At 34.6% G+C, this 15598-nt stretch overlaps 1 protein-coding gene across 1 annotated transcript; it reads right to left on the reverse strand.

Annotated features, from left to right (window-relative positions):
* Positions 1–144: 144 nt before the first annotated feature.
* On the reverse strand, positions 145–9362 carry coq5 (coenzyme Q5, methyltransferase). Its single transcript, XM_056457462.1, has 7 exons — positions 9152–9362; positions 8511–8660; positions 6264–6485; positions 4801–4907; positions 3371–3459; positions 2167–2278; positions 145–244 (listed from the first exon to the last, which is right to left on the reverse strand). Exons 1-7 carry the CDS (start codon positions 9351–9353, stop codon positions 221–223), a joined length of 906 nt encoding a protein of 301 aa, XP_056313437.1. The 5' UTR covers positions 9354–9362; the 3' UTR covers positions 145–220.
* Positions 9363–15598: the final 6236 nt, after the last annotated feature.

Here is a 15598-nt window from a genome sequence, read left to right on the forward strand (position 1 = left end):
AGTTTCCTCAAACCCCCGGTTCTCGTTTTAATGTCCTCCAGTCATTGTTTATACAACAGCACTCTTTCTTTTCAGAGTTCATTTAGAGAGATGGTAATACCCCAATGTGTTGACCACACAGCTTTGGTTCGCTTTAAACACTCAGAGCTTGAATCCTGAATGAATGGCAACGATTCCTCCAGTCAGGTTAAAATACTGGACGCGGAAGAAACCAGCATCTTCAATCATTTTCCTTGAATGTTTCCTGTAGCAACACAGACACAGAATTGTATTTCCCTTTATTTAAAAAGTTGTTGATACTTTAAGGCAGTGCTTCCCACAGGTTTAAAATATATTTGAGGTGGTAGCTGGATTAATCACATAAATATTATATGCTAATAACTATATGCTACAAACAAAATCATTTTTTAATAATTATGACACTGCTATAAACTTTCTTTTCATGTGTTAAGTAAAAAAGACTTGAAATAAAAAAAAAAATTACTAATGTTATTCAGGAGTCATGTGCACCCACTGATGGGTCAAATCTGCTTCTCTCTCTTTCAAGTTCAAGCAAACTTGAACACCAAAGCATTTTAGATAAGCTTATAAAATAGCCTATGTAATTAGCTAATGACATCAAATAAAAAAAATATACAGAGAAATAAAAGGAATAAAAACAGACAATATCTCTAAAAATTATAATAATTACAAGATTAAAATGTGTAGATTATTTAAATAAGGCAAATGTGTTGATTAACCATTACTACTGGTGTACATATATTTTGCAGCCAGTTTAGTCCAGTCATTTCATCCTCTTCGAGTATATAGTAAAGTTTTTCTGAGTTGTTTAGATTCAAGAATGAATTATTGAATGTTTCTCTCACTCTCTGAGCTGTCAGTTGCAAAGCCAAGCAAAAGTAGGCTTCAGTAAAAAGGTAATACAAAAACACATACGATTAATAAACGACAGCTTTAGAAAGCAAAAGCCGAATCCCGGACATTTTAGGAATCTAGAAATCCAGACAAATTTTTAAGTGCCAAAAAGGAGCATCTCGGTGGGTCTGCAGAGCACGCAAGACTGTCTGTGGGAGTATTGACCGTTCACATGCGCACAGAACGAAAAGGGTAAACGAGAGGATTTTCCACTATTAATCGATCGTGGATGTTTGGCTATATTAGGTGGACATAAAAGTGTAAAAGGATGTTAATAATAGTAAAAAAAAAAACCCTGTTACTAAATATACTTGGGATGCTGTAAATATACCTGGGCGGCCCACCCAAGTAAAGTCTGTGTGGGAAGCACTGTTTAATGAGATTTTTAGCATATTGGTAACTTCCAGCCATAGCTGTATCCCTTCTAGCAATAACCAGAGCATACATCCATTCGATTTCAGAGTGAATTATAGGTAAAACATAGTGGTCGAAAGATTTTTCAGGTTTAAAATCTTAAATAAAAAAGACTACAAATCTTTGCATGGCTGTCATGTGACCCTGGAACACAAAACCAGTTATAAGTCACACATATTTTTTTAGAAATAGCAAAAATAAATATTGTGTGGGAGATTTTTAGCATATTTTAGGATTAAAATATTAAAGACTGATAAAATTTGGTAACCATGGAACAAAACTGTATGGACAAAAATACATTGTATAAGTCAAAATAATAGATTTTTCTTTTATGCCATAAATCATTAGAATACTAAGTAAAGATCATGTGCCATGACATTATATTGTACATTTTCTACTGCAAATATATAATAACAAAATTTTTATTTGGTTATGCATTGCTAAGATCTTAATTTGTACAATTTTTAAAGGTAATTTTTCTCAGTATTTTTTTTTTATCCTCCAGATTTTAAATAATTATATCTCTGCCAAACATTTCTAACAATGTTCCAAACAAAGTAGACATCACTGGAAAGCTTTTGTATTCAAATTTCAGATTTAAATCCCATAAATTGACATTTATGACTGATTTTGTAGTCCAGGGTCACATCTGACACAAAAAAAACTACCCATTCACACAGACTAAAATGTGCTAGTAGTTTATGAAACCTATTTATAGGCTCTGAACTGGTATTAATTAAGGAAAAAAACTGATGTATTTCTATAAAAGGCACTTATTGCAGTTTGTCTGTCATGACTATAAAACAGCTGAATCTTTAAGATGGTGTGTGTTGTTACCTGGTCTGGGAACTTTCGGATACTTTCCACCAGATACTGATATGATTTCCAGTCACCAGCGATTACTTCACCCAATACAGGGATCATCTGAAAACTGTATGCATCATAAAGTCTGCAAAAATACATAGATTTGGGGGAAATCATGTTAAATACTGTTATTATAACAAAAAATAAGATAACTTAAGCCATTTAAAAAAAAAACTTTCATCACCTGATCTAAAAACTAGATTTTTATGTCAAAATACAGTTTAATTATGCATACAAGTAAAATATCTGCTTAAACCTTTCAATACATGTGAAAATGAAATGTCAAAATAGGAGTGAAATAATTTATTTTCATTCAGCATAAATATAGTTATGTAAAAATGAAACAACATTCGTATTCTGGATGGTATATAGTGAAATAGTGAATGATCAAACTACATTTTAGGTCTTTTTATTTAAATTATTAAAACGTCTAGCAGATGAGTGTGTAAAACCTGAAGGATAGTGGGAAAACAAATATTATAAAAAGATTTGGGGCTGCAATGTGATCTTTGAAGCGATTGGATGGTGTTTTAGTGGATGTCTTTAATCTAGGCATGGGCCGGTATAAGATTCAGCTGGTATGATAACCCTGGATAAAAATATCACGGTTCCACGGTATTATGATCACTGCTCAAAAAATATAATCCTCTTAAATGTCTGGGTAACAAAAACTTTTTCCCCTTTGAAAACAATATATTCTATTTTTTGAAAGATTTATAATAGTTTGGAGCAGTAAACATGTCAGGCTAAATAATTGAAAAGATTAATAGACTTGAACACTGATTTCTTTACAATTTAAAATGGCATCTTTAGATAGATTTCTGTTGGAGATATTGTCGTCCTAAAAAACAAAAAAAGTCAATAAAAAATCTTACACACCTTACAAACCTGACTTTTCCAAACCGCGGTATACCTGAAAACAGTTATCGTCCATGCCAACTTTTATCACAGTCTAAATTATTTAAAATTTTACTAAAAAAATGTATTTCATCAATTCTCAAGTTGAAATAATAATAAAAAATAAACGCAGATTTGTACACACAAAAATAATACTAAAACTAACCAACATTATGCAATTAAAAAATATCATTAGTTGTATATTGAAGAATATAAACTTATCAAAAATAAATAAATAAATAAAATAGTATCTCTATGATGCTAAAAGAACTTCAATGACCTTGCGAGAAGAGGATTGGTGACTTTGCTGAATTCTAGACACATGAAACGTCCACCTGGCTTAAGGACCCGAAAAGCCTCTTGTAAAGCCTGCAAATACAGACAACGTCACCTCAGACAAAACGAACACAGAACTCAAATGTGACCCTGGACCACAAAACCTTATGTGGGTGTATGTTTGGCAATAGCCAAAAATGTGCATTGCTAAGAAGATAATTTACACAACTTTAAAGATGATTTTTCCTCTATATTCTTTCCATCAGATTCCAATCTGATAGTTACATCTAAATACCAAATATTGTTCAATTGTAACAAACTATGCATTCATAAAAATGCCTAAATGGTCTAAGGCACAGTTTAGCTTCAACCACCTCCAACTCACAGCTGCTTAATAGTCTCTAGTAGTCTTGAACACCTTGACTAGTTGATCAGCTGTGTTTGATTAGAGTTGGAGCAAAAATCTGCAGAGCTGCAGCCCTCCAGGAATATATATATATATATATATATATATATATATATATATATATATATATATATATGTAGACATAGACAAATTATTGGTAGCCTTCCACTGAGGAAAGAAAAACTACAGTGGTCTAGGGGTGTTAAAAGTATCGAGTTTGGTACCTATCGGTACTGAAATTTTAAAAACGCCAATTTCCCGCTAATATTTCAATACCAATTAGTACCTAACTCAATACTTTTGACTCACAGACACAACTTGAAAAAAACATGATGATTAATAAAAACGACTGAAAACAAACTTATGAAAATATGGTGATACACTGTAAAACCCAAAAAGTCAAGGTAACTCAAACCATTTGAGGAAAGCGATTGCTACAAACCATTTAAGTTCAAAAACTAATCCTAATGAGTACTGTGAACTTAATCCATTTGAGAAAACAAAGCAATTTAAGCACAGTAAAACACAATAAATGAAAACATAAACCAACTGAGTACCTTAAAACCCAACAAGATAAGGCAACTCAAGCCGTTTGAGGAAACCAATTACTGCAAACCATTTGAGTTAAAAAAAAACTAATTTATACGAGTACTGTGAACTTACTCCATTTAAGTTGAGTACAAAACTCTTTTCAAATGAGTAGAATTAACTTTTTGTAAATTTTGAGTTAACTACATTCATTACATTTGATAAAGTTGACTGTTGGGTTTTAAAGTGTATGAATTGTGGTTTAACAGAAGTATTAAGAGGCAAACTAATAATACTGCTGTAAGCTAAATTAAAGGGTACAAACAATTTTCTCCATGTCTGTAATATGAATTACATTTAATAAAAATAAATTAAATGCCATTGTCAGAAATGTGGTCTGACTGAAGAAAATGCTTGAATATCTCAGGCATCAATGATATTAGAGAAAAGGTTGCTTGTTGTTTTGTGTTAAGTAAACTGTTGCAGAATGCAGTCTTTACTTGCTCAATGTGGGTGACGTTTCTGATGCCAAACGCAATTGTGTACATGTCAAACTGATCGTCGTCAAACGGCAGCTCTTCGGCATCCCCCGCAACCCATGAAAGACCTGAAAAATGGAGAAAAGAAATCAACATTTACACTCAAAGCTGGAATTTACTCACCCTCAGATGGTTTCAAATATTCACATAATTTATTTTTGTTGTTTGTTGAACATTGAGACAATAGCCTGTGTCCGAAACTTTTTGTTCACTCATTCACTGATCAACTATAAAGTTCAGTGGACTATGAAAAAGTAAATGATGAGCAAATTTGGACAGTTGACGTAAATAGTGTGAACCAGAGATCAGTCTGATGTGGACGGCTTCATAACGATCCATCCAAAAATACTTTTTTTTTTAGCTTTACGAATTAAATGCCCCTGCTCTTTCATCACATTTATTGTATCATTTGATAACAAAGACAACAAAACACCTGCTTGTTATTTGCTTTTGAATTATATTTCAAAATAAAAGTGCTACTTTATTAAAAAAAAAAAAAAAGTAAATACTACTGCTGGTCAATGATTACTGAACTACTAAAATGCATTTAATACAATATAAAAGTTTTTTTTTTTGGTGTTGGCAGCCTTAAGACGCCTTTTAAATGAAGAATGAAGTCACATGCATTGCTCATGTGTGAATTATTTCACAGAGTGTAAATATCTTGATGGTTCTGTGGGTCTCGTCTATCAAATCTGATCTTTAATTTGGATTCTATATTGGATTCAATTCAGGTGATTGGCTGGGCCATTCTACCGCTTGATTTTCTTTGAAACCATTTGAGAGTTTCCTTGGCAGTGTTTTGGATCATTGTCTTGCTGAAATGTCCACTCTGGTCTCATCTTCATCATCAGATAATGTAGATGTTGGACTGAAGCAGCTAATATTCATTTACAATGACTAAGGGCAGAGGGTTGCTGAAGAACTACTGAGAGATTTCAGCTGCCGTGTGGGCTTTCACTGCCTCTCTACACCTCCCTTTCTTCATGTGTTCAATACTATTTCCCTGTTTCATTTTTATTTATTACACATACAAAAACAAATGAGTTTTGTTTTCGTTTTACATGTGGACTTATTTGGTTTTTACCAACATTTGGTGAAAAATTCAAGTCTACAGCACCTTTAGAAATATGTTTTCTGAGAAAAACAGTGACGTTTTCAATACTTATTCATGCCATTGTAATTTTCCATGACATGTCATTATTTGGATTCACACTAGCTGCATTTCTTTTTCTTTAGCTCTTTCGCCACCTTGAGTTGAGTTTTGGGAAATGCCACTCAACGAGTGTACATCCTATTGATTTTAAGAGTGAATTGTGGATAAAAAGTAGTGGTCAAAAGAAACTTTTGAATTAAATTGAGGGTGAGTAAATAATAAAATAACTAATTTTTCAGATGAACTCTCCTTTTAAAGATGAGTATACCTGTAGTGATTCCTGCATCCTCTGCTCTTTGTTTTCCAACTTTGAGCATCTCTTTGTTGATGTCACACACCACTGCCTGCGACTGTGGAGGTCCTGTTTCGTCAGACACATAGTGACCCGCGATGTCCTTCCACGATGGCGTCTGCTGGGATTTTGCTCTGAGCCGCTGCTGGCGATCATACATTGAACGCGTGTACTCCAGAAAGCGGAAGGAGATGTCACCTACAGCAGATTAACGCAGACAGGGTTTTTACTCTTTCATAAACAGAATATTCGATTATAAGAAGCATGGGAACCTTGCACAGAGCTGGATTCATCTGGACATCTAGTACAGGGATTTTCCGGCATTTGTGTTTTTCAGTCTTTTAGTTTATGTTATCTAGTTGATCATTTGGGAAAGGGGCAAAAGGTAGATTTTCTGATGAATCATCTTTGAACTGCATCCTAATCATCACAAATACTGCAGAAGACCTATTGGAACCCGCATGGACCCAAGATTCTCACATAAATCAGTCAAGTTTGGTGAAGAAAAAAATGATTTGGGGTTACATTCAGTATGGGACAAATCTGCAGAGTGGATGGCAACATTAACAGCCTGAGGTATCAAGACATTTGTGCTGCCCATTACATTACAAATTACAGGAGAGGGAAAATTTTTCAGCAGGATAGCACTCCTTCTCATACTTCAGCCTCCACATCAAAGTTCCTGAAAGCAAAGAAGGTCAAGGTGCTCCAGGATTGGTCAGCCCAGTCACCAAATATGAACATTATTGAGCATGTCTGGGGTAAGATGGAGGAGGCATTAAAGATGAATCCAAAGAATCTTGATGATTTCTGGGAGTCCTGCAAGAACACTTTCTTTGCCATTACAGATCACTTTAGTAATAAGTTATTTGAGTCATTGCAGAGATGTTTGCCTGCAGTCCTCCAAGCTCATGAGGGTCATACACAATATTAATTATTTTGTCCACTGCACCGTGACTTTATATTCTATACTGCACATTATTTCTGTTAAGTGACAAGACTTTTGTCAAAGCAGTCAGACCTTCCGATCTTAATTAAAGAATTAAAAATAAGGCATGATCATATTTTATTTTGGTAAAGTAAGCATAATCTAGAGGTCTTTGCCTTTCATAAAAGCCACTTCTGGTACCAAATGATTAACTAGAAGTCAAGTTATTATTTGTTGTTCCTTAAACTTGGATAGGTGACAAGACTTTTGTCAGGTAGTGTATGTGAGGGAATCTATCCTAAAAGTATCTACTGATGGAAAAATGTTTTGAATAATTACAACTTTTTTTATATGTTTATGAAAGAAAAAAAAGTATTTCATTCAGGCTGTAATTGATTAAAAAAATATTGTAACATTGTGATAAAATGTAAAAATAAAAACTATTTTAAATAGCATAAACATGTAAATTGTTTCTTTGTCTATTACTTCAGACATTGGGGAATTGGTGCTCAATTATTAACAACGGTTCTTATTATCAACAATCATGATGATAACACATTTTGTTGCTTAATATTTGGTGGAAACTGTTATAACTTTTTTTTCAGGATTCTTTATTGAATATAAGGTGAATTTTGATTTGCCATTCACTGACAGTCAGACAGGCTCATCCAGTTCATCGTCTTTTAAAATTAAAATTGAAAGCGTAATAAAACAGTCTCCTCATTAAGTCGGTGTGTCAGTGCGCCGTTACATTGAAAACATATGATTCAATTCGCACTTCTGATTGGTTCTCAGAATATATCGGCTTTTGCTGTAAAAGGCAGGTAGCGTTTAGCGACTTTTGCCAACAAACTGTTATTTCTGAATGCGCTGACCCAGGGATTTAAATGATTTGAAGCAAATCTATTTGTTGAACATGTACTACGTGCCCTAAAGCATTCGCTCAATGTCATTATCTCATTTTTGGCAGAAGTGGCGTTTAGCGGCTTTTGCATCTGAACTCTTCACATCTGTGTTCACATTTGTGTTCAACAGAAGACAAAAACTCAAAGTATTAGAACATCTAGAGGTTGAGTAAATGGTGAGTAGGTTTTCATTTTTGAGAGAACTATCAAGACTTTAGTTACTTCAAACCTCTGAATTGTATGGAAAATTACAAAAATGATACGCAGCAAAATTATTTAAACATTGACAATAATCAGAAATGCGTCTTCAGCAGCAAATTATTTTAGAGGCTCACGTGACACTGAGGAAAGGAGTAAAGAACTAACGTTATAGTGGTAGTCGGGATGTACCTGTGCCACCAGCCGTGTCAAGCAGCCGCAGTCCTGGCTGAGGGTTCATGATGTGTAGAAGTGTGTCTTTCCACAGCCTGTGGATCCCCAAACTCATGGCGTCATTCATCACGTCATACTTCTTGGCCACACTTTCAAACACCTTATACACTGATATGAGAGAAATACATTATTAATCATTTTACTTTTGTTTGGGAAAACGCAGCTTTTTCCCCACATTTCTAAATTGAAATAGATGCGTTTATTTAATCTATTAGTTAGTTAAAAAAAACCGAGATACTTTTTAGTATTACGATAATTATTTAGGTAAAGTCTTAGAAAGTCTTAGTTGTTTTTATTTTCTTTTTATTCTTTTATAGTTTATTTATGTTGTGATAAGGTATTGTCGTCATTACTGTTACTATTGTTATTTTTCTGTACAGATTTTGTTGGGGTAATTTGTGCATGTTTGATGTTTAAAACGTAAAAAACACAACGTGTTCTATGTAACTTACGTCACTGACAGTAGAAAATAATAGGATAAATAGAAATGTAATGGCCAGTGAAGAAACGCAGACATTGAAATCATATTTATAGCTTGTATTACATATTTATACAGCAGACGTTTTATCCAGCTAAAGATGAGAGTGTTTGCAACTCACCTTTCTCTGCTTTTTCCTCTTCTGGGACTGTTTGGAAACCAAAGTGCGTACTTCTGCCCTCCGTGCTGTCGCCATATCCACGACACGCTGTGATTGCAGCACGACGACATAAATATTTGCTTCGACACTGTGAAACATGCTGAATATTTCTAGTAGAACCGGAGAGAACTCTAAGGACAAATGTCCTGACGGGGGCCGCCATGTTTCTCTCAAATTCAGTTGCGTAAGCATCAGCGTCATAATCACGCGACGATTTGTAGTTTCGGTGGATGTTTGCTGGACTACAAGGATCGAATGAATAATTTCCAAACATTTTTTCCACAGACTAAGAGACCCCGTTCATCACCATCATTAAAAAGCAAAACTTTTTCTTCTTAGTGTCACAGAAAGGATGAGAAACTACATTGTAAAACTCAAGTTAAGACAACTCAAACCATTTGAGAAAACCGATTGCTACTAACCATTTGAGTTAAAAACTAATCTATATGAGTACTGTTAACTTACTCCATTTGAGTTGAAGTAATGAGGTATGTAACTAACTCATTACCTTCGACACTGAGTTCAAAACTCTTTTCAAAGAGTAGAATTAACTTTCAGTAAATATTGAGTTAACTACGCTCATTTTCATTTGATAAGTTGACTGCTCTGTTTTACACTGTCTCTAATGTTGGCTATCATATACTGTAATTATTATACTCAAATATATTTATGTATTTCTTAGCTTAAAAACTGTTGAAATATTTATGAATTTTACTTATTTTTATTTTTATTATTATTATTATTTTGTGGATGTTGTCTCGCAAAGTAGGAGGAAAATTAATTAACGTTATTAAATTAATTTTGAATGTTTTTTTTTTGTGAGAAGAGGGTCTATCTATATCTATTAAAGAGTTTGAATCTATTAGTTTGGTGCAGTAGGTAGTGCTGTCACCTCACAGCAAGAAGGTTGCTGGTTCAAGCCTCGGCTGGGTCAGTTGGCGTTTCTGTGTGGAGTTTGCATGTTCTCGCGGCGTTCGCGTGGGTTTCCTCCGCGTGCTCTGGTTTCCCCCACAGTCCAAAGACATGTGGTACAGGTGAATTGGGTAAGCTAAATTGTCCATAGTGTATGTATGTGTGCGAATGAGTGTGTATGGGTTTCCCAGTGATGGGTTGCGGCTGGAAGGGCATCTGCTGCATAAAACATATGCTGGATAAGTTGGCGGTTCATTCTACTGTGGCGACCCCAAATTATAAAAGGGACTAAGCCGAAAAGAAAATGAATGAATGAGATAAAATATTTAAAATGAATTCTTAAATAAAAAGTATAATAATAAAAATAAATATAAATAAAATGCATAAAATATAAATAATACACTGTAAAACCCAACAGTCAACTTTATCAAATGAAATAAGTGTAGTAACTCAAAATTGACTGAAAGTTAATTCTGCTGAGTTTTGAACTCAGTGTTGAAGGTAATGGGTTAATTAAATACCTCATTACTTCAACTTAAATGGAGTAAGTTCACAGAACTCGTATAGATTAGTTTTTTAACTCAAAAAGCAATCGCTTCCTCGATCGGTTTGAGTTGCCTTAACTTATTGGGTTTTACAGCACTCAGTTGGTTTGAGTTCTCTTCATTTATTGGGTTTTACTGTGCTTAAATTGCTTCATTTACTCAAATGGATTAAGTTCACAGTACTCATTAGGATTAGTTTTACTTAAATGACTTTGTTGCAATCGGTTTCCTCAAATGGTTTGAGTTACCTTAACTGTTTGGGTTTTGCTGTGTATATAAATAAAATGTTTTATTCATAAATTTATATGTATTACAAACTTCACTTGATATATTATTGTTTTTATATTGTAATTGTCTTTTTTTCATTGTTATGTCACACAAAGGACGGGGAACTGTGAAATAAATGTTATTTAATATATATAATAACTGTAATATAGACAGAAAATATTTAGTAGACAGAATGATTTATTGCTAAATATGTTATTCATTTTACTATTCTTTCTTTACTGTGCATTTTATGTGATAAATGTATTGGGCATTAAAGATTTTACACAGATTTACTGATAAATATATTTATTCCATTTGATTATTTTAGTATCATTGGACTGACACATTTTCAATTTACTAGAATGACAATGTTAAGCTTCTTTGACAATCTACATCGTAAAAGCGCTTTAGAAATAAACATGAAGTGAATATTTATTAACCAAAATGGTTATGCTTTGGCAATTCAAGGCACTTTAGCACATTAAGATGAAAGTAACACGTGTGTATATATTTCAGTGCTTTACTGCTAACACTGCTTGAAATATCAGGTCATCTTTCCATTCATGTTTAAATAAACTTTTAGCACATCCCAAATAAAATGAAGTGTTCTGTAACTCCTACCAGTAGGTGGCACTGTAGGATTCATATTCATAGTCATGCTGGTAGAAATCTGCAGTGAACTTAGTATGAGTGATTATGAGTGACTTATTATGAGGTCATTTAATGAGTAAAGGCTTATTTGGGTTATGGTATAATCAGACAAACACCATTTAAATCAACATTCAAAGATAATAGTTTATTCAGGTAAGTAATGTAACTACTAATCAACAATTTTTTCCCTGTAATTCATATTTATTCATTCATTCATTCATTTTCTTTTAGGCTTAGTCCCTTTATTAATCTGAGGTCACCACAGCGGAATGAACTGCCAACTTATCCAGCATATTTTTTATGCAGTGGATGCCCTTCCAGCTGCAACCCACCGCTGGGAAACATCCATACACACATTCACACACACCCATACACTATGGTGAATTTTAGCATACTAAATTCACCTGTACCACATGTCTTTGGACTGTGGGGGGACCCGGAGCAGCCGGAGGAAACCCACGCGAACACGGGGAGAACTTGCAAACTCCACACAGAAATGCCATCGTATTTGTTCCTTCATTCATTTATTCCCCTTTGGCTTAGTCCCTTTATTCATCAGGGTCACCACAGTGGAATGAACCGCCAACTTACCCTAGGTAAGATGTACTATGACTTTAAGGGTTGTAACTGAGATTGAAACTACAAATGAACAAACAGCTTTCGAATGTTACTGCAATTTTATTTGATTAAACAACCCCCACAATACATTGTACTGTAATTATCTTGCAAATGTATCAATGCATTTGAAGCATGATCATTTATCAATGTGGATATTGAAACTACTCTATTTATTGTTGTGGTAGCAAGAAGGTCGCTGGTTCGAGCCTCGGCTGGGTCAGTTGGCGTTTCTGTGTGGAGTTTGCATGTTATCCCAGGTGAATTGGGAAGGCTAAATTGTACGTAGTGAATCAATGAGTGTGTGTGTGGATGTTTCCCAGAGATGGGTTGCGGCTGGAAGGGTGGCTCATTCCGCTGTGGCGACCCCAGATTAATAAAGGGACTAAGCCGAAAAGAAAATGAATGAATGAATGAATTGTAATATATTTGTGGCGAAAAAGTAGGTTGTATATGTTTTATTGCTGGCCAAACATTTGCAATATATTAATATACTTCTCTTAAAGGACTGCTTGACAATGTTAGCTTAATTTCAGTTTCAGTTTTTTTTTATTTCTCTAATTTAAACAGAAACAAACAATTAAATGGATTTTAAGAAGACCAAGCTGGTAGACCAGCATCACCAGCAAGACCAAGCTGGTAGACCAGATAAACCAGCATTGACCAGCATAGACCAGCATAGGAGTCATGCTGGTCTATGCTGTTTTTTTCAGCAGGGTATCCAGCATATGTATTTCACAGCAGATGGCCTTCCAGCTGCAACCCAGCACTAGGAAACATCTATACACACTCATTCACACACACACTCATACACTACGGCCAATTTAGTATATTCAATTCACCTATTGTGCATGTCTTTGGACTACACACAGAAAGGCCAACTGACCCAGCTGGGACTCGAACCTTCTTGCTGTGAGGCGACAGTTGCCACTTACATACAGTACTAAATACAATGAAGTGTTTTGTAACTCCTACCAGTAGGTGTCACTGTAGGATTCGTATTCATAATGATGCTTCAGACTGAACTCAGTGTAAATAATAATTTGAGTGACTTATGAGGAAATTTAATAAGTAAAGGCTTATGCGGGTTATGGTAACACCATTTAAATCAACACTCAATGATAATAGTTTATTCAGGTAAGTAGCTATCGTAATCAACAATTTTTCCTGTGAATCGTATTTGCGTTACGTTGCTGCTTTGTAAATATTTTCACCTCATACTATGAACATCTGCAGGTGGGCAGCTGGGACTACACACACATACACTGAGACACACAGAGGGGGAAATGGCTTACACATGGGGCCTGTAATACAGGCTTTGTTTGTGCATCCACTCTGCGTCTGGTAGTCATTTTATCTGATAAGCATTTGAGAAACGAAAAAAACATCAGAGCTGAATTTCTTCCTTCCTTCGCTTTTTTCCCCTCTTTAGCAGATGTTAGTGTTTTGGAGGTCTGTCTAGTTGAATGATTGTTTGCATATTTCTCCCTTTGTCATATCTGCTTAATAAAACTGTGGCTGTTTGTGCAACTTTGGTCATCTTGCAAGCAAATTTCAGTCTCCTAAAGCAACTCATTTGCATTGTAAATCCCCCTTCTCTATGTAAATGACTGCATGTCGTCATTAATAAAGAAAGCACAAGTGACAAGTCAAACACGACAGGCATAAGAAACATGCATATTTATTTTCGCACTTGGGACACATTAAATAAAAACTACAAAGGTACTTATACAAAAGATAGATTATATCCCATTTGACATCCAAAATAACAATAATTTATGGTATAAATTAAAATTCTCACTATTTTATTTACAATTCCATGAAAACAACATCTTTTTTAAATTTTTATTATCCCTGGAAGCATCCCCTTTTCCCAAAGTTGTTGGGATTCCTATCTCGGTTTCTCAGTAAGAAAGCCCACTGACATTGTGATAAACCACGGAAGGATATGACACTTTTTTCCACTGCTAAAAGTGCTATGGCATTCGGGTTTTTGCGATCTAAATGGACGCCTGGTTTCTGCATTATTCACCAGCCTTTCCAGACGAATGTGACCTTGTTAGATTTAACCTGTCACTTTGGGTTTGTCTCTTTCTCTCTCTGTGACACTTTAGTATGCATGGGCAGCCCTGGGCACTGCAGAGCTTCGGGTATGACGAAGTATGAAGTAATTAACAGAGTGCAGATGAGAACACGACCAAAATACAGCATCAGGTCAGACATATGACATCTTTGCGTTTCGATTGGATAGGTGAGTACTTGTTTCAAGAAACACTCCACTTTATTTAAAAAATAGGCTAATTTTAGAAGACTCCTAGAGATTACAAGTTGAGTTTTACCATTTTTTCGTCGAAAAGCAGGTGGCACTATTAGCTTAGCTTAGCATAGATCATTGAAACGGATTAGACCATTAGCATTTCGGTCAATTTAAAAAAAAAAGATTTGATAATTTTCCTATTTAAAAATTTATTTCCAATTCCAGAGTATTTTCAGGCACTGCTTAATATCATTGCACCTGCTACAGCTATGGTATGACAGCAGAGTCTCTTGATTATTATGCGAGAGACTTAATAGCTATATTGGCTTAGAAAACAGCAACTTTGAATTTTCCGTAAGTCTTAGTACACAATTTAACGACAGATATATCGAGCTAAAATAAGAAAATTAACAAAAGTCTTTGGTAATTTTTGAACGAAACGCTAATGGTCTAATCCGATTCAATGATTTATGCTAAGCTAAGCTAAATGTGCTCCCGCCAGAGATCAGTTGAATGAATTAAAAATTGTGAAACTTAACTGTTTAGGGGAGATGTAAAATAAAAATCTATTGTCAAAATAAAATGAGTGTTCATTTAACCGAGGTTGAGAACACGACCTAAAATACAGCATCAGGTCAGACAAATATGACATGTTTGCATTAGATTGAGCTTAAAGAAACACTACTTTATTGGAAAATAGGATAATTTTAGAGATTACAAGTTGAGTTTTACCCTTTTTCAGTTGAAAAACAGGTCTGCCTGGGAGCACTTTTAGCTTAGCTTAGCATAAATCATTGAAACAGATTAGACCATAAGCATTTCAGTTCGAGATTCGAAAAAGATTTGATAATTTCGCTGTTTTAAAAATTCTCTCTCATTCCAGTGTATTTTCAGGTGCTGCGTAATATCACTGCACCTGCTCTTTGGTCATTTTTGAAAAAGATGCTAATGGTCTAACCCGATTCAATGATTTATGCTAAGCTAAGCTAAAAATGCTCCCGCAAGAACCGAAGATCAGCTGAATGGATTAAAAAGTGTGAAACTTAACTGTTTAGGGGAGATGTAAAATAAAAGTCTAGTGTCAAAAAATGAGTGTTTATTTAACTGAGGTTGTATTACAGCATAGGTCTCAAACTGGATTTCTGGAGGGCCGCTGCTCTG

This window comes from Danio aesculapii, chromosome 5, assembly GCF_903798145.1.
Source record: "Danio aesculapii chromosome 5, fDanAes4.1, whole genome shotgun sequence".
NCBI lineage: Eukaryota > Metazoa > Chordata > Actinopteri > Cypriniformes > Danionidae > Danio > Danio aesculapii.

What these genes read in the sequence shown, in the direction of transcription:
- coq5 (XM_056457462.1), bottom strand. Translation starts at nt 9,353, where the DNA reads ATGGCGGCCCCCGTCAGGACATTTGTCCTTAGAGTTCTCTCCGGTTCT. An exon ending in GGATGCAGGAATCACTACAG is followed by an intron (nt 4,908 to 6,263) that starts GTATACTCATCT and finishes TCCATTTTTCAG; the next exon opens with GTCTTTCATGGGTTGCGGGG. An exon ending in ACGTCACCCACATTGAGCAA is followed by an intron (nt 3,460 to 4,800) that starts GTAAAGACTGCA and finishes CTGTATTTGCAG; the next exon opens with GCTTTACAAGAGGCTTTTCG.